Source organism: Miscanthus floridulus, chromosome 6 (genome assembly GCF_019320115.1).
Source record: "Miscanthus floridulus cultivar M001 chromosome 6, ASM1932011v1, whole genome shotgun sequence".
NCBI lineage: Eukaryota > Viridiplantae > Streptophyta > Magnoliopsida > Poales > Poaceae > Miscanthus > Miscanthus floridulus.
This window is the reverse complement of record NC_089585.1, coordinates 130336626-130362729: the sequence shown is the minus strand read 5'-3', so window position 1 is coordinate 130362729 and position 26104 is coordinate 130336626. Positions and strand designations below refer to the sequence as shown.

The 26104-nt window shown below is 45.0% G+C and overlaps 2 protein-coding genes and 1 pseudogene across 4 annotated transcripts; all 3 read left to right on the top strand.

The window, feature by feature from the left end:
- The first annotated feature begins 550 nt into the window (after positions 1–550).
- On the top strand, positions 551–4165 carry LOC136459629 (pectin acetylesterase 5-like; annotated as a pseudogene).
- Positions 4166–14901: 10736 nt separating this feature from the next.
- Positions 14902–18032, top strand: LOC136459627 (pectin acetylesterase 5-like). 3 transcript variants are annotated; one of them, XR_010760240.1, is made up of 12 exons: positions 14902–15320; positions 15432–15514; positions 15796–15931; positions 16088–16167; positions 16247–16336; positions 16460–16584; positions 16671–16731; positions 16866–16919; positions 17012–17094; positions 17199–17304; positions 17398–17543; positions 17665–18032. XR_010760240.1 is itself a non-coding variant. In XM_066459464.1 (12 exons), exons 1-12 carry the CDS (start codon positions 15122–15124, stop codon positions 17764–17766), a joined length of 1260 nt encoding a protein of 419 aa, XP_066315561.1. In that variant the 5' UTR covers positions 14902–15121; the 3' UTR covers positions 17767–18032. The 3 variants fall into 3 exon arrangements, 2 of the variants coding, with proteins under 2 accessions (XP_066315561.1, XP_066315562.1); XM_066459464.1 differs by having other exon boundaries at positions 17012–17089; XM_066459465.1 differs by having other exon boundaries at positions 15758–15931; positions 17012–17089.
- Positions 18033–22384: 4352 nt separating this feature from the next.
- On the top strand, positions 22385–23288 carry LOC136459626 (uncharacterized). The gene is made up of 3 exons (XM_066459462.1): positions 22385–22523; positions 22728–23135; positions 23211–23288. Exons 1-3 carry the CDS (start codon positions 22518–22520, stop codon positions 23286–23288), a joined length of 492 nt encoding a protein of 163 aa, XP_066315559.1. The 5' UTR covers positions 22385–22517.
- The last annotated feature ends 2816 nt before the right edge of the window (positions 23289–26104 follow it).

Sequence of the window (26104 nt, the reverse complement as noted above, 5' to 3'; positions counted from 1 at the left end):
AGGAGAGAGCATCGAAGGGATAAGAGAGAGACAATGAAAAAAGATTCACATTTATTGCATGAAGACCTCTACACTACGGGGATAGTTTCTCCGGTGGCCAGAGGCTGAAGATGAACCTGACTGGTGGGGTCCACATGTCAGCGAGTGGAGGGAGAGAGAAGCAGCAGCGGGAGGAGAGGCGCTGTCACACTGACTGACTGCGTGGCATGCTACATCAGCAAAAATAACAAAAAATTACGATGACAAATGTGTAGATATCCGTGTAAAAATAGCAAACGAAGGAGTGCCATGGATAGCAAAAAAAGTTAAATGTCCCTTCAAGCACGGTTTCCATGACTCAAACCACATCTTTCCTGTAGCTTTTTTTTTTTATATATAGGTCCCGTTTGTCTTGCTGAAACTGGCTAAAAAAATACTGTTCTAACTGAATTGTTGCGAGAGAAAAATATTGTTCCAGCGAAAAAAGAAACCTAACGTTTCGAGATAAGCCGAACAGGGCCGATGATAATACCTTTCCTGTAGCTACAAGCTCCTCCCGCGCGCGACGGCCATGGCGACCGAGCTGCTGTCGCCGCTCCTCCCGCAGGGTCGGCGCGGGCTCGCTGTCGTCGTGGCCGCGCCCCTGCTCGCGCTCCTCCTGGCCGTCGTCGGCTTCTCCCGCTCTCCGGTGGCGGCACCAATTATGAGCTCTCCGGAGCTCGTCGACCTGACACTCCTCGCCGGCGCTCGGGAGAAGGGAGCGGGTACGGTCAACGAACTGTAGCCTTCTTTTCTTTTCAATCGGCGGCACATCTGGAGCCGGATACTGACCGCCTTGGCCTGCTTCATGGCATTGCAGTGTGCTTGGATGGGAGTCCGCCTGGTTACCACCTGCGGAGAGGATCTGGTTCCGGAGCTCACAGCTAGCTCGTCTTTCTTGAGGTGACCGAGTGTTCTCTTCCCATTGTATAAATTGTTATGTACATAACCTGCATGCCAATTATATAAATTGTTATGGAAAGTCATTAAGCTCAACAAATGATCATCTGAGATTTGAAAAAACTATGGAACTGAAATCTGCACCAAAAAAAAATGTGGGGTAGTAGTTGCTAAATTTTGAGATAGCAAACCCAGGTGACAAAACTGGTTGAGCTTAAATGAGTTCTTTCCAGCATAATGAAATGAACAGTATTTTTCTCTCACAACAAATCAGCCAACGGTACTTTCAGCCATGGCTTATCAGCCAAGCGAACAGTGCAGAGATGTCTAGTAGGCTTACTGATTTTCCACTGATATATCTCAGGGAGGAGGTTGGTGCAACACCACACAGAACACCACACAGAGTTGTTCCGAGTGCAAAATGACCAACTTCGGTTCATCTAAGTATATGACAGCAGTAAACTTCAATGGGATACTCGGCAATGATCACATAGAAAATCCTGGTATAAAAAAGTTGGCTCTGTCATGGATGGATTTCCTAATGCTATATTAGTCTCCATCAACATGCTTCTTTAAGGGAGCACCTACTAGTCTGCTATCGTTTTCCATGTCCCAATTATTCATTTTGGAATTTGAACTAATGCAGATGCAGTAACGCTTTCTGTTGGTCTTTTTCCTATTATAAAGATTTTGAATTGAGTTGTGATCCTACTACCTCATAAATGTGTCTTTGCACTAATTTTTGTCAGTCATCATCAGATTTCTACAACTGGAATATAACCGTTATACGGTACTGCGATGGAGGATCATTTGCTGGGGATGCAGAGGTGAAGATCTGGTGAATTTTTTGAATTCTGATTGGAACTGCCCATCTTAATTTCTCAAACTGATGCTGTACTGGCATATGTATAGGATGGAACCAAACTTTTCTTCAGAGGATTGAACATCTGGGAAGCAGTTGTGGATGAACTCATGGGAAAAGGAATGGATGGTGCTAAACAGGTTTTCATTGATTTCGTATAGGTTGTCAATAATTGCACAAAGCTTGACCACACAAGTCCTAACCAAGAGCCACGTCCAACTTTATTTTCCCCTGCTTTCCAGGCCTTGCTTACAGGCTGTTCTGCTGGTTCTCTAGCTGCGCTACTGCACTGTGATAATTTCCGTGGGCGGTTTCCTCATGAAGTTTCAGTTAAATGCCTTTCTGATGCTGGATTTTTTATTGACGAGTAAGTCCCTAAAAATTAGTATAGCCAATTAGCATTGTACTTCACTAAATGAAGTACATTTCTCTGCCACAGGAAGGATTTTATCTGGAGAAAGGTCCATGCGGTCGCTCATCAGTGGAGCAGTTCACCTTCAGGTTAGACGCGGAACACAGTCATTCACTTTCAAGAGATTGCATGACAAAACTATACACAGTTTGGTAGTATATGTTGATTGAATTGCTTCTTTGATTAATTTCTTCCAGAATGTTAGAGAAGTTCTACCCAACAACTGCCTCCAAAAGAAGGATCCAACAGAGGTATGCTCACATTATCTAATTCAATTCTCTTTTTGATGTTGCTATAAATTCATTTTGCTGACATTTTGTTGCTCCCAGTGTTTCTTTCCTGCTGAACTGATTAAGGACATCATCACGCCAACGTTTATTCTGAACTCCGATTACGATTCTTGGCAGGTGACTACAATCTTTATGTTTCTTCCCAGTTGTCCAATGGTTAAATCCCTAACTACTTTTTCATTCTAGATACGAAACATTCTCACACCAAATGGATCCTATCCTGGTCCGGCATGGTCTAGTTGCAAAGCAGATATCCGGAACTGCAGCTGCACACAAATTGATGTACTACATGGTCAGTCAAGCTTGTGAATCTCTTTGCTTTCTACATCCATTAGTGATGATCCTGTTTTCCTTGATACTGTAGATTTTCATTCCTCGTGTTGCAGGATTCAAGAAGAAATTAGTCAGTGAATTGAAGATTGCTGAAGATAACAAGGACTGGGGGTTGTTCATCGATTCATGCTTTACCCACTGTCAAACACCATTCAATATCACATGGCATTCACCGATCTCACCAAGACTTGGTGACAAGGTAAGGTTTAAATCATGTGAACTCAGAAAAAAAAATCATGTGAACTGTACATTGCAATAGCATACTGTTGATTTTTTATGCCTTCACTTGGACTGATATTTTCTAAATTTCTTCTGTTATTTGCAAGCAGTCTATCGCAGAGGCTGTTGGGGATTGGTATTTTGGTAGAAGGCAAGGCGTGAAACTGATCGACTGCGAGTATCCATGCAACCCCACATGCAGCAGTCTTCTGCCTACTGCTTGATTCACACAGGACTGCGCTGAGATCACCAGTCTTTCCTCATTTTCCAATTTGTTTTGCTTAGGATTCAAAAAGAAACTTTGCCTTATTGGAAAGACCTTCAATTAACTAAACACGACTTGTAGATTGTATTAGGTGTACTTCCATCAACAGCACTTACATGTCAAAACCGTTAAGCACCAAACTTTGAGGAACTGTGCCTTGTAACTTCCACAACCAAAGGCCTCGGGCTTCTTCCAAACTCAGGAATTTTAAAATTGTGTTTCTGAGAAGTACAATCAGTGAATGTTCTGAACTTCAGATGCACAGTCAGTAACCGTGCCTGTCCAGCAACCCCTACTTGCTCCACAGCAACACGGGTTAGTGAAGCCACGAAGGGAGAAGAAGAGGCCGGGCAAAAGCCATCCCGGCGCAGCGCGCGTCCAGCAGCCATTGCTTGGCCGCGTGGTGACATGCATAGCAGAGCAAGGCAAGTACTCATGAAGCGACTGGGCGTCACTCAGGAAGAAGGCGAAACTCTGGAGAGGACCTTACTGCGCTATGTCAACCTCTTCAAAGGTCCAATGTCTGACCTTGTAATCAAGGCGCTGGTGGCACTCAGTGGCCTCGACGGGCCAACCATGTGGGGGAATTTTATGACGTAATGTTTCCTTGCACCACTGCGCTTCTCGAGGACTTGTTCACGCCATGTGAGGCCAAGTTGTTATAGAGGGGATTAAACGACGACGAGAGGCGAGACTCGGGCCTTTGGATTCTTCACTCGGAGCTGCTCCTTGTTGCTTGTGATAAGCTCGGCAATGTTGACATGCGGTGAGCACCGTTGGTTTGTGAGTTACCTCTCTGTATAAGTGGGTTGCCACGGGTTAGTCGGCTGGACTATTGTGTTATGGTTATGCGAGCGTTTGTAAGGTTTTCGGGCCTAGTTTCCCTTATAAACTAAGTCAATTCTATTCTTCTTAATTGAAAGACAGAGCTTCTGCCATTATGTTTCAAAAAAAAAAGTTTTCTACATTGGAAATTTGGAACTTCTGGGAAAACAGCATGGAAGTTATATATCGTGAGATTCAGCATGTCACGACATCTTGCATGAACCTCTGGATTTGAGGCATTGACAAGATATCTGAGGAAAGATGAACTGGAACAAATGAAAGGTTGCAGATCAATAGCCGATTGATTATAATAGCCACGCTGCAGTACCACATGGAAACTGTAGAGTTGATAATCATCAGCTATTCAGCTCTGCAGACCCCAAGTCTCAAACTGGCGAGTGCAAAATGTCCAGAAATTTGTAGCCAGGTAGTTGTTGCCACATTAGCAACAAGCGAGGATAACGCAAATCTGGTTCAAAGCAACAAGGATAAGAAGGACCAAATTTTTAGAGGACTGATGCCATTGCCATATCGACGTAGTGCAAAAATGCGCAATTGAGCAAACAAATTCCAGCAGAACCCACCACTTTGTCTCTTCCAAAATCACTAATTCGCATGAAAAACATAACAATTTAAGTTCATAAGGCCGGCTAATCAGCCCGGTTACTCTGAACTCGGCACCAAGTCAAACCCTAATTAACCAAAGAAACCCCATCCGCAAATTAGAGGACTCGAGAACTCACCTCCACCCTGCGTCCAACGGCTTCATCATGCCTCCATGTGCCCTCGCCTACTCGTCCTCCTCCAGTTCCACTCGGCATTGCATTGCTGCTCTCCTGATCATCGCCGCCGGCACCGGACTCGCCGAGGTGTACGGGGACAGCGAAACCGCGGGGCTCTGGGCTCACTCGAACAGTAGCACCAACAGGCCTTCCGACCAGCCCAAGCCCACCTGCCAAGTTGAAGAGGCCTCCCAGTCCCAGGTCCCAGCCCATTCCTCGCATTGGCCAGCAATGTAGGATGGGCCCGAACTTTACGGAATATTTCCTCCTAGGCACGTTTATCTAGGTTGCTCCTAAATCAGACTTTTTACACTTGGGATTGCTTCCAAAAAACTATATATTGGGATCAATAAATCTGCTGTGTAAATAAAAATATATACTGCATAATATTATTCATTTATGATGATATATCTATAAATATTGATAGTCAAATTAGATAAGTTTCATCACTAAGGACAAATCACAAAGCATGACTTCTATTTGAGTAAAATGTTACTTCTGCGGTGCATTAACTATTTTATTGTGTGTATTCCTTTCTCTCCCCCTAAAAACACTATTTTTGGCTACTTATTTTTTTTCTAATTTGAAATGATTTTGTGAACCATTTGGTTTGTACAAAGTTCATCGATGAATGTCAACCCACCTAATACAAATAAACTTGTTTATAAAAACACATTACATGTAAGACTTTTTACAGAACGCTATGTATTAAGTGTTTGGTGAATAAGTCCTTTAATGGATATTTATGAGAATAAAATAAAATAGTTTTAGACCTTATAACTTGTCATTTGATATCAATATACGGATATAAAAAATGTAACGAAGTTGAATCTAAAACATAGGCCCCGTATCATCAAATGTTTGATGTTAATATATTATACAGTTTGGGTTGCTTTCATTAAAGAACACAAAATTCTGTTTTGATGTTGGGTACCTGGACTGAATATTTGATTTGGCATCTCCAAAAAGCTTTGTAAGGTCAATGAACACCTATGACCGCCGTACCATCCGCACCAACATCAAAGACCAACTAGATTGCTGCCTTCATTAAGTTTGATGTTGGCAAGGTCATCATAGTGACTAGTGGAAGTAACATTAGGCATATTGATATCTAAATAAGTCCTTGTTGCTGACAGAATGTGCAACATTCTGCTAGGCAATATAGTTTATAAGAGTAAAGTTGTTTTTGAGTTTTGGCGAGTGTCGATCCGAAACATTATACAGGTTATATCAAGAAAAATGCTATATTAATGGACATAATTATAGCAGGGTAAATCCGTGAAGGCAAGCAATAAGTGTTAGAAGCTTAGGATCATCTAGGTGTAGATTAGAGGGTGAATTCATTACTGGTTTAGTTCAATTCGACCTATAACATGATACAGAAAGGGAGACAGTGAGAGACGGAGATGTAGGAGTGGTTGACCGTCGGCTTTGGAGGAGGATGAGCCGTCCATGTCGAGGTCCAATCAGTGGCGTCGTGCGACGGTGGTGGATCCAGTGGCGACGGCGTCGGGGTAGAAGACGCAGTGGAGTCTAGCGTGATGTAGACGTTCGGCGTGGCGCAGAGGCGATGATGGCGCTTCCCATCGCTGGCACCACCCCCTCTCGGATGGTCTAAGGTTAGGAAGTACATGGGGCATCTGGCGGCTCAGGTGAACCTCATTATCTGCACCCTGGCCCCCACCTCCCTCTACATGGTGCTGCGTGACAGGGGGCCACCAACCTATGTTTGGTTGGATGCCCCCGATCAGGACACTGTATCAAGGCCTGACTCGACCGTTGGGCCAAGTCGGATAAGATCAACACTAACAATCTCCCCCTTGATCTCACCTCATACTTAAACTCAACTTTCTTTATCTTTTTCACATTCCATCACAGATCAGTGCATAGAGCATGCCTCATCGTCACAGTCAGTTGCCATTAGATTTAATAGCTATAATGCACCTCTCTGTTTTAAAACAGATACTCAACTAGGCCCTTAGTATCCAGAAATCATAGGCTTTCCCGTAAACTTATGCCGACTGTGTGTTCTCTAAACGTACTGGGTGGTAAGCCTTTTGTAAGTCGATCCGCAAATACTTGCTTGGTACTTATATGCTCAATGCTTTCAAAATGATTATGGATTTTCTCCTTTACAACATATAACTTAGTGTCAGTGTGTTTGGCAGCACACTTGATATGTTGTCTTAGGAGTTAACTTACTTTAAATGGTTATTGCTGTTGTTTACCATTGTTAAATTTGGGTACAAATTCTCTTAACCTCTTTTGCCTGTTCCTTAAGCCCCATGTCAAGCTATACTATGGTATGCATCACTGATGACACCACAACTATTTCTTTGGAGCTTTTCCACAATAATACTCCAACTGTGAGTGTTAGCAAATGCTATGGATTTCACTACACACCTCGTCAAGATTTAACATTTGTACCCTCAACTATTTGAGAGTTCTGGTTCTTTCTTACTCAGCATGAAGCCTATGATACTTTGCAAAATTGCAAGACATTTTTAACTCCATTCCAATGATCTATATTTGGATTGGACTTCTGGCAAAATATTCCAGATACGTAAAACTATATCAGTGTAAGTTCTTACTTGTACTTGTACACTCATCAAGCTTCCAACAGCTAAAGCATATGAAACCATGTTCATTTGATCGATCTCATATCGGTTCCTAAAACACTGAAAGTTCACATATCTATTACCCTTGACTATAGGAGCAAGCGTAGGTTTACTCACATGCATACTTTATTTCTTTAGATTTTTTTCTAAGTATGCCTTTGCAATAGTCCTAATACCCCCATTTTCTTCTATCTCGGTGAATTTTGATTCCTAGAACCAATGACGCTTCACCAAGATCATTCACATTGAAAATTGAGGACAAAATTTCTTTTTCTCCAATAATAGATTAACATCACTACTAGTGAGTAGAATGTCATCTATTCATAGGATGTGGAAAATGAATTTTTCATTCTTGAGCTTCGCATAAACGCTATTGTCCTTCTCATTTTCTTTAAACCCAAACTTTCTTATCATTTCATCAACTTTAAATACTACTGTCTAGAGACTTACTTTTAACCCATAAATGAATTTCTACAGGCAGCATCCCATATGTTCTTTTCTTCCACGACAAAACCTTTTTGGGTTGTGCCATGTAATCGTTTTCATATGAATCCCCGCTGAGGACTGTCATGTTTACATCCATTTGATGTAACTTTAAATCATAATGTACCATTAACACCATTATAAGTCTAAAAGAATCCTTACATAAGACTAGAGAGAAAACTCTCATTGTAATCTATTCATTCTCTTTGCGTAAAGCATTTTGCTACAAGTCATGCTTTATATCTTTCCACATTCCCTTTGGAGTCATATTTTGTCTTGTAAACCCTTTCACAGCCTACTGTTTTGGCTCCATTAGAAATTTCTTCTAAGTCCCAAACATCGTTGGTATTCATCGAATTCATTTCAACTTCCATAGCTTCTTGCCATTCAAACGAGTAAACGTTTCTCATGGCTTCTTTAAATGAGGTGGGATCACCCTCTATTTGAATTTCTTCATAAACATAGACTTCATAGTCATAAAAAAACTAGTTTACTAATTCTTTAAGACTTTCTAGGGCCTCAGCTACTGGCACTTTCATGTGGGACTGTTGTTGCTCTTCATTGCCAAGAGGCAATTGATTCTACAGGATCTTGTATCACAAGATCCTTGTTTACATTAATCTTCTTCGAAGAGCTAACAACAAGTGTTGTATAAGTCATACAACATCAATATGTATTTGGAAATTTATTGTTTTGAATCACTGAAGTGGGCACGTAGTCCTATTTCTCTTCAAGTCTTAGGTCTCTGTATACCTCTACATACCATGCTCCCCAGATCTTCCTATCTTTTTTCTAAAAAATGGTGTATCTTCAAATATCTTATTTTGGGTTTAATTTGTTAAAACCTCATATGGCGCTTTAAGCACCACCTTAACATCTTTGAGGCTAACTACGCTATCTTTCTGTCGAAACTATAAAAGGTCCAGGAATTTAGCTATTTCTCTGTTTAGGGGTATCATTGTTGTGACGTTGTACTCCTCCAACGGTTTTATCTTAATTAATCTTTATCTCACTCTTAATAAAGAGTATCTTTCTTGATTAATCTTAGTCTCACTCTTAATGAAGAGTATTTTTCTTAATTGATCTTAATATTCTCTCCCTCGAAATATGGCATGAACTTTACTGTCATAATTTCGAGAACTATTCAGAAAGCATGTGAACGAGGAAACACTTATAACTTACTTCATTCACATGATTATGTCATGTAAACAAAGTGTTTCTTGACTCGTTTAGGAGTTCATTTTCCTTATTTCACTTGAAGAACTCAACGAGGTCTATCATTAGCTATACTTTTGTAAGCCCATGTTTAGTTCCAACCCAAAATCCTAAAAAGTGCTACAGTAGCCATCACATCGAATGTTTGTGGCCCGTGCATGGAGCATTAAATGTAGACGAAAAAAAACTAATTGCACAGTTTGGTGGGAAATTGCGAGACGAACGTTTTGAGCCTAATTAGTCCACACACCTCGTCAAGATTTAACATTTGTACCCTCAACTATTTGAGAGTTCTGGTTCTTTCTTACTCAGCATGAAGCCTATGATACTTTGCAAAATTGCAAGACATTTTTAACTCCATTCCAATGATCTATATTGGACTGGACTTCTGGCAAAATATTTCAGATACGTAAAACTATATCAGTGTAAGTTCTTACTTGTACTTGTACACTCATCAAGCTTCCAACAGCTAAAGCATATGAAACCATGTTCATTTGATCGATCTTATATCGGTTCCTAAAACACTGAAAGTTCACATATCTATTACCCTTGACTATAGGAGCAAGCGTAGGTTTACTCGCATGCATACTTTATTTCTTTAGAATCTTTTCTAAGTATGCCTTTGCAATAGTCCTAATACCCCCATTTTCTTCTATCTCGGTGAATTTTGATTCCTAGAACCAATGACGCTTCACCAAGATCATTCACATTGAAAATTAAGGACAAAATTTCTTTTTCTCCAATAATAGATTAACATCACTACTAGTGAGTAGAATGTCATCTATTCATAGGATGTGGAAAATGAATTTTTTATTCTTGAACTTCGCATAAACGCTATTGTCCTTCTCATTTTCTTTAAACCCAAACTTTCTTATCATTTCATCAACTTTAAATACTACTGTCTAGAGATTTACTTTTAACCCATAAATGAATTTCTACAGGCGGCATCCCATATGTTCTTTTCTTCCACGACAAAACCTTTTTGGGTTGTGCCATGTAATCGTTTTCATATGAATCCCCGCTGAGGACTGTCATGTTTACATCCATCTGATGTAACTTTAAATCATAATGTACCATTAATACCATTATGACTCTAAAAGAATCCTTACATAAGACTGGAGAGAAAACTCTCATTGTAATCTATTCATTCTCTTTGCGTAAAGCATTTTGCTACAAGTCATGCTTTATATCTTTCCACATTCCCTTTGGAGTCATATTTTATCTTGTAAACCCTTTCACAACCTACTGTTTTGGCTCCATTAGAAATTTCTTCTAAGTCCCAAACATCGTTGGTATTCATCGAATTCATTTCAACTTCCATAGCTTCTTGCCATTCAAACGAGTAAACGTTTCTCATGGCTTCTTTAAATGAGGTGGGATCACCCTCTATTTGAATTTCTTCATAAACATAGACTTCATAGTCATAAAAAAACTAGTTTACTAATTCTTTAAGACTTTCTAGGGCCTCAGCTACTGGCACTTTCATGTGGGACTGTTGTTGCTCTTCATTGCCAAGAGGCAATTGATTCTACAGGATCTTGTATCACAAGATCCTTGTTTACATTAATCTTCTTCGAAGAGCTAACAACAAGTGTTGTATAAGTCATACAACATCAATATGTATTTGGAAATTTATTGTTTTGAATCACTGAAGTGGGCACGCAGTCCTATTTCTCTTCAAGTCTTAGGTCTCTGTATACCTCTACATACCATGCTCCCCAGATCTTCCCATCTTTTTCTAAAAAATGGTGTATCTTTAAATATCTTATTTTGGGTTTAATTTGTTAAAACCTCATATGGCGCTTTAAGCACCACCTTAACATCTTTGAGGCTAACTACGCTATCTTTCTGTCGGAACTATAAAAGGTCTAGGAATTTAGCTATTTCTCTGTTTCGGGGTATCATTGTTGTGACGTTGTACTCCTCCAACGGTTTCATCTTAATTAATCTTTATCTCACTCTTAATGAAGTGTATCTTTCTTGATTAATCTTAGTCTCACTCTTAATGAAGAGTATTTTTCTTAATTGATCTTAATATTCTCTCCCTCGAAATATGGCATGAACTTTACTGCCATAATTTCGAGAACTATTCAGAAAGCATGTGAACGAGGAAACACTTATAACTTACTTCATTCACATGATTATGTCATGTAAACAAAGTGTTTCTTGACTCGTTTAGGAGTTCATTTTCCTTATTTCACTTGAAGAACTCAACGAGGTCTATCATTAGCTATACTTTTGTAAGCCCATGTTTAGTTCCAACCCAAAATCCTAAAAAGTGCTACAGTAGCCATCACATCGAATGTTTGTGGCCCGTACATGGAGCATTAAATGTAGACGAAAAAAAACTAATTGCACAGTTTGGTGGGAAATTGCGAGACGAACGTTTTGAGCCTAATTAGTCCATGTTTGAACACTAATTGCCAAATAAAAATGAAACTGTTACAGTAGCCCAAAATTCCAACTTTGGGAAACTAAACACGGGCTAAGTCACGCTTGTATCTTTTCTTATCCTTTGGTTAGTATTGATCATGACGATATATTTCTATTGTGCCACGGTCATTGCTCGGACAACATAAGAGCTACCCAAACTTCTCTCGCTATGCGGGATACAAAACATGTGAATCATCACAAAACTTCTTCCGTCATGCAGGATTGACTAGCATAAGTACTATGCCAAAATTTCTCCCCATGCAGGATAGATCTATACAAAACTTAGTCATAACGACTAAAACATTCACATATACTTCATTTTCCAATTAAATCTTCCTGTTGGTTTTAATTTAATCAGAAAATTATTAAATTAACAAAAAACTGTCTTCAACTGGCTTGACTTAAGCCTTTTCCTTCATATAACCCAGCATTGCAGCCCGTTGGCATGCAGCCGAGTGATTTCGTCGGTTAAATAAACAAGGTGCTTCTGCATCAATTCTACATCACCGTTGGGCAGAAAATAGAATTAATACATAAAACTCATAAATCAACTTGAAATACATATAACTACTCTTCAAAATTAAATTCTTCCGTTGATTCGAATTTAATTAGAAGATAATCAACATCATTACAGCGGAAATTTGATAATAAAATACATTCTTTTAGTTTAGGAGCATTTCTGGGTCCTTATCTGCTCTCTGAAAAATTAACCACGTTGGTCAAAAATTTATCAGAGATTTAAACTTCAAACTTAAATTCGTTATAATATTATCATCATCAACGTTGGTCAAAAAATGACAATACCATAATCTTACTTAAATAAAATGGACTACTCCGCTAATTTAAATTTTCCCGTTGGTTCCAATTTAATTAGAGGATTAACTTAATGATAATTTACTAAATACAACTGCTCTTCAAATTAAATTCGCTCGTTGGTTCGAATTTAATTAGAAGATAATAAACATTAAACTTTGCAGCGGAAACTTAAACATAATTGATGAATTTTACCCATAGGAAAAATTCTCTTTGCTATTTTTCTTTGAGCCATTAATTATTTTCCAGAAAATAAACAATTTACTAGAAATGGAAAAAGAAAAAACAGACTCATTTCTTCACTGTTGCCCAGCGGCAAAAATCGGCCCACGGCCACGCGCGCTCTCTTCCGCGCTCAGGCCACAACCTGGGCCTAGGCCGAGAAAGTGGCTCGGCGCTCGCGCCCGACTGGGCCAAAAGCTGGCCCGAGCGCTCAGAGCCGTTCGATCAGATCGAACGGTCGCCTGTCGTTATCGCTCGCATAAAACCCCACCGCGACCGCTCGCATGGAAACCCTAGGGTCATTTCCTTCTTCGCTTCCTCTCTCTTCTTTCCTTAGCGCTGCGGCGGAGAGATGAGAGACACAGCAAAGTGGCGCCGCCACCGGTCCACTCGTCGGTGAGCTCGCTCGCCCGAGGCTGAGCGCGCCGCCGTCGAGCGGTCTAGGCGACGATGCCCTTGACTCCGTGCGGCTTCACTTCCCGAACCCTAACTCATTCCTCTATCCCATTCTCTCTCTGAGCAGCTGAACACCGACTGAGTGAGTGTAGAGAGCCACCTGAGTGAGCCCATGGTGGAGGGATGATGGCGCCGTCGCTGGCCCTTTCGCCGGCGCGCGCGCTCCTCAGCGGGTGAGCGCGCCGCTGTCAAGCGGTCTAGTCATGGCGCCCTAGCATGGCCGTAGTTCACCGGCGCGGAGGCTCTTCCCGGGGTGTCCCGGTGAGTGGAGGACCAGCGAGGTAAGTCGTCTCCCTAGCCCTTCCCCTTTCCCCTTGATCTTCTCTGTTTAGATCTTCTTTCTTTTCTTCTAGGAGCTGGTCCGATTTAGGGTTAGGGTTAGGGTTAGGATTAGGGTCTAGGTTACTATTCATCTTCCCCGATGGGTTAGGGTTAGGGTTCGAGTACTTTTCGAAATCGAGCCCCCCTTCTTTCTTCTTCTTTTCTTCACCCGATTAGGGTTTAGGGTTCGATGAACCCTCTATCTTTCTTTTTTTCAATCCAAACCGTATCTATTTCATCTCCTTCTAAACTGCTACTTTCCCTAACACTATCTACACACTAGATCAATGGATCTGATACCATTGTTAGAAGCATAGGATCATCTAGGTGTAGATTAGAGGGTGAATTCATTACTGGTTTAGTTCAATTCGACCTATAACATGATATAGAAAGGGAGACAGTGAGAGAGGGAGATGTAGGAGTGGCTGACCGTCGGCTTTGGAGGAGGATGAGTTGTCCATGTTGAGATCCAGTCAGTGGCGTCGTGCGGCGGCGGTGGATCCGGTGGCGGCAGCGTCGGGGTAGAAGACGCAGTGGAGCCCGGCGTGGCGCAGAGGCAGTGGTGGCGCTTCCCGTCACTGGCAGCACCCCCTCTCGATCGGTCTAGGGTTAGGAAGTACATGGGACATCTGGCGGCTCAGGTGAACCTCATTATCTACGCCCTGGCCCCCACCTCCCTCTATATGGTGCTGCGCGATGGGTGCCCACCAGCCTTGGTTTGGTTGGATGCCCCCGATCAGGACACTAGATCAAGGCCCGACTCAACCGTTGAGCCGAGTCGGATGAGATCAACACTAACGATAAGAAGCACATTCACATTCTCTAAGTCTGTCAAATGCTAGAGTTAGGGGTGATGTTTTTTCTGTCTTTGGATGACTTTTATATAATATATTATAATTGAGTTTTTAGTGGGATATTTCTGTGGTTATATACGTCAAATTTATTTCCATTATCTAAAAAAAGTTTCAAGCAATACCAGCAGATTTTTTTTCCTCCACGATCGCAGTGGTCATCACTGTGCCGAGATCCGACCAGTTTCAAAGCTTCAACTAGCGGTGCGTGCCTGCGTGGTACGATCTTTGGCAAATTTTTTGGCAAGAGGGGAGCGTGTGTGGAACAGGAACGCGAACGTTTTGGCCACGGCCCACGACACGCGGCCACGCGTTCTTCGACACAGGCACACAGCAGCTGCCGACCCTCGTCGTCGTCAACTGTAGTCTCTGTACACGGTGGAGGAGCGGCAGTTCGGGCCTTATAATCCGTATTTTTTAATTTATTTTTTCAATTGAAACAGTATTTTTCTCTCATAATAAATTAGCTAGAACAGTGTTTCGGCTTGTTTTTTCGACGAAGCGAACGGAGCTACGTCAAGTCTCCGGTATCTGTAGACTCGGCATTTGAAAGTTGGTGCGTAGTTGCTGTCGTGCCGCGACCTGTTCAAAAAACATAGTTGCGTCGTCCTACTGTATGTTCGTACCTGGAACTATGTATCCCCTTGGCGGGTTCCATGCTCGATGCTTCGAAAGTTCCGATCCTCGACCCAACACGCGGGCTTGACGAGCTATATACACTCAAGGACGCCAACAGGGCAACAGCCCGCCGTGCTTTCGGCTCGTAGTCGTAGCTGCAAGCCTGCAACCGCCATCTGTCATACATGGCGACTGCCGAGCACACGTCGTCGTCGTCGTTGCCGTTCCGGCAGCGTCGACCTGCCGGATGTGCCACGGTCATGGCGGCAACGCTCCTGGCCCTGCTGGCCGCCTTCGGCCGCTCACCTGTGGCAGTGGCGGCGGACTCTTCTCCGGAGCTCATCGAGCTGACGCTCCTCACCGGCGCGCGGGAGAAGGGCGCAGGTTTGTGTTCAGCTAAAGCTAAGTAGCTAACTAATGTCCCCTCCTTATTTTCTTTCATTTTTGATGCATGGTTTATTTACATATATGCATGCGTTGTGTATATATATGCAGTGTGCTTGGATGGAAGCCCGCCGGGTTACCACTTCCAGAGAGGCTTCGGCTCCGGATCCCGCAGCTGGATCGTCTATCTTCAGGTGACTGACCCATTCATTTTCCTTTTTCAGCTGCAATTTGGTACGTACGTCTTAATTCCTCAAAAAAACATACTACGTCTTCATGAACGTAAGATTAGATAATAATAATCCGATGTTCTGCACGGTTGCTTTTTTTCGCGATCGCACCGTGAGGCCGGTACTGATGTTCTGCACGGTTCCTGAATCCTGATAGGCTGTGATACTGATCGTAAACTGGATTTGCTTTCTTCTTATATGACATAGCAGTGCTCCTGCTAATTTTTCCAAAAAAAAAAACTCAGGGAGGAGCTTGGCGCAGCAGTGATAACACCACAGAAACTTGTTCTGAGCGTAAAATGACCTCCTATGGTTCGTCCAAGCTTATGGAAGCAATAACCTTTGATGGGATATTCAGTAACCAGCAGCCACAAAATCCCGGTAAGTGCACTACTAGTCAGCTTTAGATAGTTTTCCAGTTTCCATGCCCATAGTATTCGTTTCGGCGAAACTTCTGAATTAATTTAGTTTCCTCAGCCTGCTCAACGTGTCTTTTCACTAATTTTAGCTGGCTCCTGAACTGTGAACTGTGATCAGATTTCTACAACTGGAATAAAGTCTTTGTAAGGTATTGCGATGGGGCATCATTTTCTGGGGACGCGGAGGGTGAAGCACAGGTGACTTTTCTAGATTTGTAGTTTGAGCTGCGTATCTAATATAAATTCTTGAAACTGACCCTGGCCTTGATTGACGTAGGATGGAACTAAACTGTTCTTCAGAGGATCGCGCATATGGGACGCAGTCGTCGATGAACTCATGGGAAAAGGGATGGACACTGCTAAACAGGTTAATTTAACTATTGATTTCTCATATTCTGCAACAAGCGCCTTCTGGCACGATAACCACTAGTTGTGAATTGTGTGATCAATCAGAGCCCTGGCCAACTCCATTTTGTCGCACACTTTTCAGGCCTTGCTTGCAGGCTGTTCTGCTGGTGGTCTAGCTACACTAGTGCACTGCGATAATTTTCGTGCAAGATTTCCTCAGGAGGTTCCGGTCAAATGCCTTCCTGATGGTGGATTCTTTCTTGATGTGTAAGTCTCTGGAGGTTAGCTAGCGTACCCCACTAGCGAAATAACACTGTACTTGAACTAAATGAAGCATGTGTTTTCCTCACCAGAAAGGATTTATCAGGAGAAAGGCATATGCGATCGATCTTCAACGGAGTTGTTCAGCTTCAGGTTAGTTGTGGAGCGGGGTTCCTCACCTTCTGCATCTTTTCAGTTTTGGAATCCATGAGATCGAACTGTTTCACACGTGTGCAGCTCGGCACTAAATGGTGATTGAGTTTTCCTTTCTCTGAATTCTGTTGCAGAATGTTAGCAAAGTTTTGCCCAAGGACTGCCTGGCAAAGAAGGATCCAACAGAGGTACGTAGCTGTTCACTCTCTCTACGGGATTCAGTTCTCGTTGATATGCTGCCAAGCTCATTTGCCAACATGTTTTCTTAATTTGCTCCAAGTGTTTCTTCCCTGCTGAACTTATCAAGAGCATCAGCACCCCCACGTTTATTGTGAACTCAGAATATGATGCTTGGCAGGTGAGGTGATTACAATCTTATTAATTACTTCTTCTACTGGTCAGTTTGGTAACATCCTACCTGCTGTAGCGGTGTAAGCCTGTAAACTTGATGTGCTTGTACTCTCCAGATTGCAAATGTTGTTGCGCCAGACGGATCGTATCCTGGAGACACATGGTCGAACTGCAGAGCTAATATTCGGAACTGCAGTTCCAAGCAGATCGATGTGCTGCATGGTTAATTAGCCTAGCTTCCCGATCTCTTCTGTTTCGACCTCCATTCGGTGACCGTCCTGACCTCTGTGATGCGAAATGTGCCGTGTGCTGCAGGATTCAGGAGGGAACTCATCAGGGAGCTGAAGGTTGCTGAAGGTGAACGGGACTGGGGGCTGTTCATCGATTCATGCTACACCCACTGCCAAACTCAATCGAGCGACTCATGGCACTCGCCCACCTCCCCAAGGCTTGGTAATCAGGTGAGGTTTTAATTAATCACTCAACTAGCGAACCTTACTGTAACAGCCTCTGGTGCGGCCTCGTCCTTTGCTTGGACTGACGACTGGCATCTTCTGATTTCAAATTTTCGGTTTGGAGCAGACTGTTGCAGAGGCTGTTGGGGACTGGTACTTCGGCAGAAGGCGAGTGGTGAAACAGATCGACTGCGAGTACCCGTGCAACCCAACATGTAGCAGCCAGTAGCTCTGAGCTGGCTTCTTCATGAGTCATGACCAACAGTGGACCGAGCTGAGATTTATGGGGGGGGAGTCTTTGTTTGCTCCACCATCCCATAATTGTTTTGGCGCGGTTCTTATTCGAAGAACCCTTGCCTTTTGTTTATCTTAAGACTCAATTATGGTAGACGAGTTCTTGTGAATAAGTGGAGTTTTGAGCTTCCCAGTTGCCAAATGAAAACGACACTAATAAAGGATAATAAAAGGCCAAACAGCAGCAATTTTCAGGCTTCACACTTTCCTTTGTTTATTTACTTTTTTTAGCAGTTGTTTATTTACTGAACCTGAACGGGCGTTTTCACACAACACGTACTGGTGGTGTTCTCCCGCGCCAACTTGGGTTTGGGTGGGCAGTAGCAGTCCGATCGAGCGGGCCCAAGTACCCAGTACTCATCGGCCATGGGCCCATGGCTATCTTCCTGTGGCGCTGGTCCTGCTCGGCCCGGCCTGCCGCCCCGCCATGATGCGAGGTTGATGGCTTGATGCTGCACAGCCTGAAGCGTGCCCCCCGCGAACCCGCACCCGCACCCGCACCCATAATTTGTCGTGTTTTCTTCAGCCGGTTCTGAGGTTTTTTAGGCTTCCTCGGACCATGGTCCTTGGACAAGCAAGCAGAGCAGCTGCGAACCTGGAACGGCACATGGGCGGCACACGGCAGAGAGCCAGAGACACCCGACCGATTCTGCGTCAAAAGTAATCTCCGGCCGTGAGACTTGTCACCGGAAGATGCATGTGAAGGGCATGCAGTGCCGTCGCTAGACCTGGTCGACGTGAATAGCTGCAGCGGACCAGCCAGTTTTCTCGTCGTTCGTCAGGCAGAAAAAAGGACGTAGATGTATAGGGTATGGCGCTTAAGCGCGTGTCCTCCGATTTAACCGTTTGTCACGCTTATGACATATCACATGTACCAGCGTGTTTGGTTGGACTGACCGACCCATGCGGCATGAAGTCGTCCGACGTTTTTTCGGAGAATCAGTTGATTCCATTAACTTACTTGCGATTGGCCCCGTAAAGAACTGATGGATGACGGACCGGTTGAACGTGTGACGCAAACCAAATGCCAGCGCTAGGTTCGGATGTTGGATCGGATCATTCCGCATCTGTCCGTTCTGCAAACCAAACAGACCGAACGAATTGTACTGTACTGAATCCATTGAGCTCGCTTTGCTTGAACGAAAATGTTTCTTCTCAAGGAGATATTACAGGCATCGACATCAACTTCATCCGAATTTAAGTATACGTAACACCCCAGCTCGGGAAAACGGCTAAGATTCACTTTACACGTTGAATGGACCATGCCTACTAATTAACTCTCTTGCGCTTTCGTCCTCGCTTCGCGCAAAAGGTTCAAACCGGAGTTCTATAGCTTTTCAGAGCTCAGGCTTTTAAGTTGGTTCGGTTGCCTCCCAGATTCCGATGTGGTCGCCTGTGCTACAGTGTTCGACGGCCCAGCTAGGCCCATCAACGGGGTCTCACATACGCCCACCCTTAGGATTCGACGTCCGTCGAGGGCCGAACCAACCTACAAAACGGGACAAATGTTCAAGACCGACTCTCTTGGCCCACATCCATATTCCTAGCTCCCCGGCCCAACTGCCATGCTCTTATAGAGCCATGCGCAACCTGTCCGAGCTCCCGAGTCATATGTCCGTGAAACCAACTCTGATACCATTTGTAATGCTCCAGCTCGAAAAAACGGCTAAGATCCACTCTACACGTTGAATGGGCCATGCCTGCTAATTAACTCTCTTGCGCTTTCATCCTCGCTTTGCACAAAAAGTTTAAACTAGAGTTCTATGGCTTTTCAGAGCTCAGGCTTTTAGGTTGGTTCGGTTGTCTCCCAGGTTTCGATGTGGTACTAAGGCGACTGCTACAGGCATTTTCTGCTGCTACAGTACGCGTCAACCCTCCATGCTACAGTACCACCGCCCCGAGCTACAGCAGTTCGGCAGCCTAGTCCATCAGACTGGCCCAGCTAGGCCCATCAACGGGGTCTCACAGTATATATTTTATTTTAAAATCTCAAAGCATTTTGGAAACAAAAAAAATTTAAATGTACATTACATAATAACAAGTCCTGTTTTTAGTTTCGTTAAAGTTGAATTCGCAGTAGTTATCCATAGAGCAAAAGGTAAACAGTATTTGTAAAGTGGGCAAGTGGCTAGTCTGTTGTAAAACTTTTCCCTTTTACTTAATTTATTATTTTCAGTAGGGGCTGTTTCAACCCAAGAAGACATAATTTGCTAGAGAGCAGGTTCTGTTTAGATGCAAAATATTTTTAAAGTTTTGGATAATACTATGATTTTGCAAAATAATACTTTGGTTTCAAAAGCACATGGGTTTTTGGATCCAACAAATTAAACTTTGATGTTTTTGAAACTATGATTTTGTCAAAACCATAGTATTTTTGGGTTTTAGAAACTTAATTCACTAAGATCTTTTCCTTCTAAACAACCGTTTTATATGTTTTTGACATATAAAACCGTAAGTTTTTTAAACTACGCCATGTAAACAGGTCCTAAATGGGCATACGAAACCACCGGTCCGTTGCCAAATTCCCATGAGGATTTCGGTATGCCGTGGGGGGGGGGGGGGGGGGGGGGGGGCTGTCTTCAGGCATTTGACTTTAGTTTCAGAACCAAAACATAGTTTTTTTTCTCGATCCAAAAGATTTGCACATCTTTATATTCAAATAGAGAAAACAGTTTGATACAACACTCCTTAAAGGCATCCTAAGGGTCAGAAGAATTTTACATGAATACTCAGAACCTCCCTAGTTTTAGAACCAAAACACAGTCGTACAAAAAACTTCAGACGTTTCGGTCAAAAAAAGACGTAGCTTCGTTCTCACCTGTTGAAAGTTGTGTAAGAACACAAGAAAATGTCACTCGCAAAGAAGAAAATTGCTCCTGCAGTCTGCAGAGACGGTGAGACACAGGACATGGAGAAGTCACGGGTGCGGAGGTGCCTCCAGAGGTTAAAAGTCTTAAGTATCATTATCTTGTTCTTCTCATGCAATATAGTCCTATGCTATTTGTGCATAACTGGAGGAAACTATGAATCCCAGTTAAATTTTGGCCAAACCTTATCACAATATGTTTTTTTTATTAGTCAACAACAGTTGAATCCGAGAACCATGCCTGGCACCAGTATGTCCGGCAGTATGTGTAGTGTAGGACGACCGGCCGGTTTCCTTGCCAGCTGAGTGCATGCAGCCGCTGACAAACACTGGACTTTGAAGCTAGCTGGCCCTGGCCAACTCTTTGTATTGCCCGAGGAGGAGTATTTATCAACGGTTCACATGCACTTCCAAGGTTCCAAATAAGCCGAAGCAGCTGGCCTGCCTGTAGCCTCCCCGAACGGGGAAGTCTACTCTCTACTGTCGCGAGAAAGGTCAGAATACTCTCTCTTTGGTATTCTCACTTGTTACTAGGAGTACCCCGTATGCATACGTAGGAGAGTGGCTACTGGCTACGTAGTTTGCATTGCCCTGCGCAACCCAAATTAAAGGCAGAATGATGGACAAATCACAGCACCCGCTGCTAGAACTACTACTACTAGACTACTAGAAGCTAAAGCTAGTGCAGAACGCCCGAATTGAACGTACTCCTCCTATAAATACTAAAGTAGCAGCAGGAAGCGTACGTACAAGGTCATTGAAGACTGAACCCGGCCTGCACTGCAGCCACAGCCACGCACAGCGTCACAGCGACACCCGGGGCCCTCACCCATGCTGCGCGGGCCCTGCCAGCGTCAGCCGTCAGTACAGTACAGGTCGACCACCCCCCACAACAGCAGCCACGCGTGGTGCAGCGCAGGTCATCGTCAATGAAGGGGAGAGCTAGCGGCTAGCGCCCGATCGATCGCATGCAGTTGCTGACTTGCAGTGGGAAGCCAAGCCACGGACGCAATGTCAAACTCGAATTTACGCCGGGTAGTCAGTCGCCCATGCCCTCAACTTCCATGGACCTGGACCCTGCTGGTCACCGGCCTCGCTGCGCGCTCCAGTGCCCGCAGTACTAGTAGGAGTAGCTTCTACTGCTGTGCTGCACTGCGTGCGAACGTAGGCCGAGGACGAGCTAGCTCTCCATCCATCGGAAGCCATTCCCTACCTGTTGGCTGTTGGCCCGGCTGTTGCTGACTTGGATACCTTCGGCTGGTTTAGATGTAAAAAATTTTATAAAATGAGTACGTTAGCGTTTTCATTGTTATTTGGTAAATAGTGTTTAATCATAGTCTAATTAGACTTAAAAGATTCGTATCGTGGATTTCGTCTAAACTATGTAATTAGTTTTATTTTTTATTTATATTTAATGCTTTATACATGCGTCTAAAGATTCGATGTGACAGTGAAAAATTTTGCAAAATTTTTTACAACCCTACTACTCCTTGCTCGCTCATCCCTTCAAGTCCAAGGCCTCACATCCATCAGTCATCACACACACCGCGGCGCGCCGTGTTCAATTCATTCCTTCTCTAGCTCGCTCGCCTTTTTAATTTATTACGGCTATAAATACAGTACAGGCCGGCTCACTCGTCCATAAAATGTTCGTCCATCTTGGTTCACTACTACCACACGGCAGCTGGCTGGCTACTAGGCTTTCCCACCCTCTGACCATAGCTCTCTCTCGCTTGTTGTGATCCCCAGCCTCTCCGATCCTTCTCTCATTCTGTCGTCTGCCCCTGTCACCCCCGTGCGCTGCGGACCCAAGCAACCAAATGGAGGTAAGTGAAGAACAGTGTATGTGTGAAAGCAATCGTTGTTCGACCATGAAAAGTTGATTGATTGCTGCTCTAGTTACCTCTATCTAATGATTTGATTGACGATGGTGTATATCATGCATGCACCAATCCGAATATATGATGCTTTCCTTCGCAATCTTCCTTACTATATATATGAACGTCATCGCCGGCGTGCGTGGGCAGCAGAAGGCGAGGAGGCGGCGCGTGCCGGCATTCGGGGAGTGGAACTACAGCTACTACGGTAGCGCCGAGCTCGCCACGCCCGCGGCGGCGGTCCCCTTCGAGAGGTACGCGGCGGAGCTGGAGGCCCGCAGCGACGTGTGGTTCAAGTACTCGCCGCCGCCGCGGAAGCCACCGCCGGTCAGCAGGAAGGTCCGGAGGCCGGCGGAGAAGTCTTACGGCGGCGGCGGCAAGCGCCCCCGTGCTGCGACTCCTGCGAGGGCGTCCGACGGCGTGGTCCCGTCGTCTGTGCCGCACACGCCGGCAAAGAGCACCGGCGCTGCCAGGGCGGCGCGTGTGGTGCAGCGCGTCGACGCCGACCTGTACCAGGTGCCCCCGCCGGAGTTCGTCCACGACGATGACCTGAGACCAAGGGTATGTGGCACTCGTCTTAACCGGTAATGTAATTATGATTTGTGTCGATTGATGTCACATCTCGCATGCATGCAGTGGAAGCAGCAGCGTAAGAAGGCATCGAGGAGCCTCTGGATGGGTTGCTTCGGGTTCAGCTGCAGGCCGGCTGAATAATTATTTTCAGTATTTGTTTTAATTAATTCTACGTATGTATCTACTAGTGAATTCTAGTACTCCTTTCAGATTGTGCAATATTTTTGCTTTTTTTTACTTCTTGGATGAAGTATTGTACAGTGTGGTGTGGATCGAAAGAAAATCTATGCATGGTGCCGTATTCACTATTCAGACTGCTTGACACCGCCCAATCATCTGACACGCATCCCAAAACAATTCGAACGCACTTTTGCCGCTCTCTCGCGTGCCTCCGTGCTTCAGGTTCAGAGCCGGATGCGGCTACATGAAAATTAGCCCTCCTCGTCTGCGTCCTCCGCATCGTACTTGAGTCATCGACTCATCGGCCGTGTCCATGGCGTCGCTGGCCTCCCCTTGGCAGCAGCGACAGATCGATGGACGTGACCAGGTTGGGCATCAGATTCAGAGATGTGTATCACCGTCGCCGTCAATCTCGGTAACAGCCAGCAGAGTCGATGGCAAGGTGAGGTTGGTCGTTGGAGGCTCTCCCTTTCAGTCCACAGTCTAGTTGAGCAGCAACGATGGGCGATGGAGATAACGTTGGATGGCTTCAGTGCTTATTGCGGACTCTAATTGGCTCAATGAGAGCCCTCTAAGGGCAACTCCAACCAAGCTCTTATTTGGACTCATATCCTTCTTTTAGGTCTCGGGACATAAAAACACAGCTCCAACCGAAACCTCATCCGCCCCCCAATGGATGAGGGACTCTCATTCCTCTCTCCTAAACCCCTAGATGTAGGAGTCCCTCATCCTCCCCTACTCCTTCCTCTCTTCTTACATAGATGACAACTGGGGGGCCAATAAGTGGGGCACATGTCAATATATATAGTGTAAAGTAGGAAAGTTTTAGGAGATTGGTTGGAGTGTGCCCATAAGTAAGAGCTTGAATATGGACGAGGGACTCATTTCAGAGGATAGGGGGGCTAAAATTTGAGGGGTAGGTTGGAGTTGCCCTAACTGACTCGGAAGCATGTAAGAGCATATATGTCTGCGGCTGGTGGGGAAGCATGCCACGCATAGAGTCAATATTAGGGCACTTACAAGTTACTCACAGGTTCACAAAAGAACGTAACTATAAATTTTGTGTAAGTTAAATTAACTTAACTTTGACCAGATTTATAGTGCATAGTATTAATATTTGTGTCTTTAATTTGATTTGCTATGTTAAGGGCATATATATATATTATATGGGGTGCTCATTATGCATGAGACAATTTATGAGATGAGAAAAAGGAAACTCAAAGAGGTGATCTTTAAATTGAATTGATTTTGAAAAAGCATACGACAGTGTTAACTGGAACTTTCTGGAAGAAGTGATGAAAAGGAAAGGCTTTGCAGTTTCCTTGGAAACTCAAAGGGGCGATCTTTAAAATTGTTTCTATGATTGCAATAATGAAACAATTAAACATCGCTTTTTTATTGCTGCGATGCGAAAACATTGCAACATTGTCCATATAGCTTGTTCGGCTGGACTAAAGTTGGCACTGTTCACGCTGGTTTTTACTGTTTATGCTGATTTTTTTGAGAGAAAAACACTGCTCCGGTTGAAAAAAAAAGATCCAGCCAGCCAAAAACAGGCAGCTGAACAAGCTTTATGCTACTAAGTGAACCCCTTCTAGACCCACTACCCACATGCTTGGAAGTTGGCTAACGGGCATCGGGAGGGTGCAAAGAAATTTGACTTTTGTGGAGGTTATTGCTATTATTTGGGCAATCGTTGTTCCACCATGAAAAGTTGATTGATTGTATTGCTGCTCTAGTTACCTCTATCTAATGATTTGATTGACGAGGCTAGCTAACATGCATGCACCAATCCCAATGCTTCGTTCCTTGCAAAATTTAAGTATCAGGCTATCTCCAACGGTGCAGCCCCAAAACGAATACCCATACCATGGTTTAGGTTACGCACAGTACAAAGATAGCGTACCCAAAACTTCCGTTCTCCAACAGCCAACCCAAAGGCAACGGAGGAGGAGCCGGCGGCCTCGGGCCTGGCGGCGCACGGCGAGCTCCGCCACATGGCGGCGCGCAGCGAGCTCGGCCCCGGCGCGCTCGGCCTCCGGCGCGGGGCGCGGGCGGACCCTTCGGCCCCGGCGAGCTTCGGCCACGGCGCGTGCGCGGGCGGAACCTCGGCGCGCTCGGCCCCTCGCGCTGACGCGGGCGGAACCTCGGGCCCCGCGAAGCTCGCCACGGCGCGGGCGCGGGCGGACCTCGACGCGCTCGGCCCCGTCGCGGACGCGGCGGACCTCGGCCCCGGCGCGGGCGCGGCGGACCTCTCCCCCGCGCCTCGGCACGCCTCGCGTCCCCCGGCGCGGGGCGGGCGACCTCGGCGCCTCGGCCCCGGGCGGCGGACGCGTGCGGACCTCGGCCCCTCGGGCGCGGGCGGACCTCGCCCCGGCGAGCTCGGCCACGGCGCGCTCGGCCCCGGCGTCGGGCGCGTGCTGCGCGGGCGACCTTGGCCCCGGCGCGGGCGCGGCGGACCTCGGCCCCGGCTCCGGTCGTGGTGGTGGGACCCCGCCTGCGTGGAGACGCAAAGGGAAGGAGAGGACGCAATTTTGGGTACCGTCCATCGCCGGACGCAAAATGCCTGCTGCGTTTGGCTACTCTGTTGGAGAGCGATTTTCTCCGGTAAAAGTACTGTGCACGACGTAAAATGGGTATGGGTCACGGTTTGGGTACTTGGTTGGAGACAGTCTCAGTATAAGCTGAATTTCAGCAAAACGAACAGGGGTGCACGGGATCGCCGTCGTTCACGTGCAGAAGGCGAGGCGGTGGCGCGTGCCAGCATTCGGAGTCAC